At 72.2% G+C, this 1505-nt stretch overlaps 1 protein-coding gene across 1 annotated transcript in view; it reads right to left on the bottom strand.

Moving 5' to 3' along the window:
- The window catches only part of PXDN (peroxidasin), a 21728-nt gene that overhangs the window by 18856 nt on the left and 1367 nt on the right, over positions 1 to 1505 (bottom strand). Inside the window, exons 3-5 of the mRNA XM_012727380.1 lie at positions 1240 to 1311; positions 659 to 730; positions 373 to 542 (exon numbers count right to left, since the gene is read on the bottom strand). Coding sequence (XP_012582834.1) covers positions 373 to 542; positions 659 to 730; positions 1240 to 1311 — 314 coding nt within the window. The remainder of the gene's footprint in view (positions 1 to 372; positions 543 to 658; positions 731 to 1239; positions 1312 to 1505) is intronic.

The following is a 1505-nucleotide window of genomic DNA, read 5'->3' as shown; positions in this document are numbered from 1 at the left end:
GGCCGCGCTCTGGGGCCACCGCAGGCTTAGCGAAGCCCCGCGGCTCACCAGCGGCCCCCACCTCCTCTTCTGGGCTGAACTAGGGCCGGGGGCGCCAGGCCAGGCGGTTGTCCAGAGGTGTGTGCCCACCAGGAAGGAGCCAGCGCCCTCCAGGTGACCCCAGGACCCACGGGCGCCAGGTCACTATTCTGATGCTGTGGCCGCAGGGCTCAGCCCTAACTGGGCCTCTGAAAGGGGGGCGGGGGGGTGGGAGCGGGGCAGCCCTCCCTGGGAGCCCTGCGGCAGACCCTGCGGCTTGGGGTGTGCGAAGGAGCCCGTGGTCTATGCGCCATCTCTCAGCGCCCGAAGCCCACGCGTGGCCGGCGCCCTCACCGCAGTCCAGTTCCTCAGGGGTGACGGTGGCCACGGAGCGCCCCTGCACGTGCCGGGGGTGCTCGCACGTGGCAGCGGCCTGCGCGTTCCCGGACCGCGCGTAGGCTCGGAGCAGCTCGGCCAGCCACAGGGTTCCGCAGTCGCAGCGCAGCGCGTTGGAGTCCAGGCGCCTGCGGGCAGCGGGGCAGGGCTGGGCGCAGGGGGCCGGGGCAGGCCGCGGGGCTGGTCTGCGTGCTCCAGGGCACCAGCCGCACTCTGCACCCCTCCCGCGGGCCAGGGGACTCACAGCCTTTTCATGGACTCCAGGTGGCTGAACGTCCCGGGAGCCAAGTGTGTGATCCGGTTGTTATGCAGGAATCTGGGGAGCACAACAGGCTGTGGAGACCCCAGGGACAGGGCGGCCACCCCACCAGGCCTCTGCTCCCCGCTCCGCGAGGCTGCGTGTGAATGCAGTGACAGCTGGGATCTGTGTCCACTTCGCCCTGGGCAGTAAGAGAAGCCCCGCCGACGGACACCTGCTGGGGAGCATGGGGGGGCCTGGGGGAAGGAATGCCCTGAGGGGAGGGTCATCCTGCTGAGGAGAGCCGGGCCAGCAGGGGGAGGGCAGCCGGGTGGCACCCTGTGGGGGGAGGGGAGAGGGGGTGCCATGCAGGGGAAGGGGAGCCAGGGGGCGCCCTGCGGGGGGAGGGGAGAGGGGGTGCCATGCGGGGGAAGGGGAGCCAGGGGGCGCCCAGCGGTGGGAGGGGAGCTGTGGTGCCCTGCAGGGGGAGGGCAGCCGGGTGGCACCCTGTGGGGGCAGGGGAGGGGGGTGCCATGCGGGGGGAGGGGAGCCGGGGGCGCCCTGCAGGGAGGCAAGCAGCCACTTACAGCCTCTCCAGCTTGGGCAGGTGCTGGAAGGTCTCGGGGTCCAGGGTCTCTATCTGGTTGAAGTGCAGGTACCTAGAGAGGCCCACACAGGGAGAGCTGCCACGCGGCGCCACGCCCCGGTGCACCGCGCCGCGTGTCCATCTCTCCACGCGAGTGGGCAGACACGTCTCCTTCCTTGGCGAATGGCGGTGCGCGAGGGGCGCGGGCGCAGGCCGTGTGTCCATCCCGTGGCCTCACCTGGGCCCAGGCGCCCCCGAGTGGTGTGG

The sequence above is a fragment of the Condylura cristata genome, unplaced genomic scaffold, assembly GCF_000260355.1.
Source record: "Condylura cristata isolate star-nosed mole 26May11 unplaced genomic scaffold, ConCri1.0 scaffold00020, whole genome shotgun sequence".
Classification (NCBI taxonomy): Eukaryota; Metazoa; Chordata; class Mammalia; order Eulipotyphla; family Talpidae; genus Condylura; species Condylura cristata.
The sequence above is the reverse complement of the archived record's forward strand: the minus strand, read 5'-3'. Positions and strand labels throughout refer to the sequence as shown.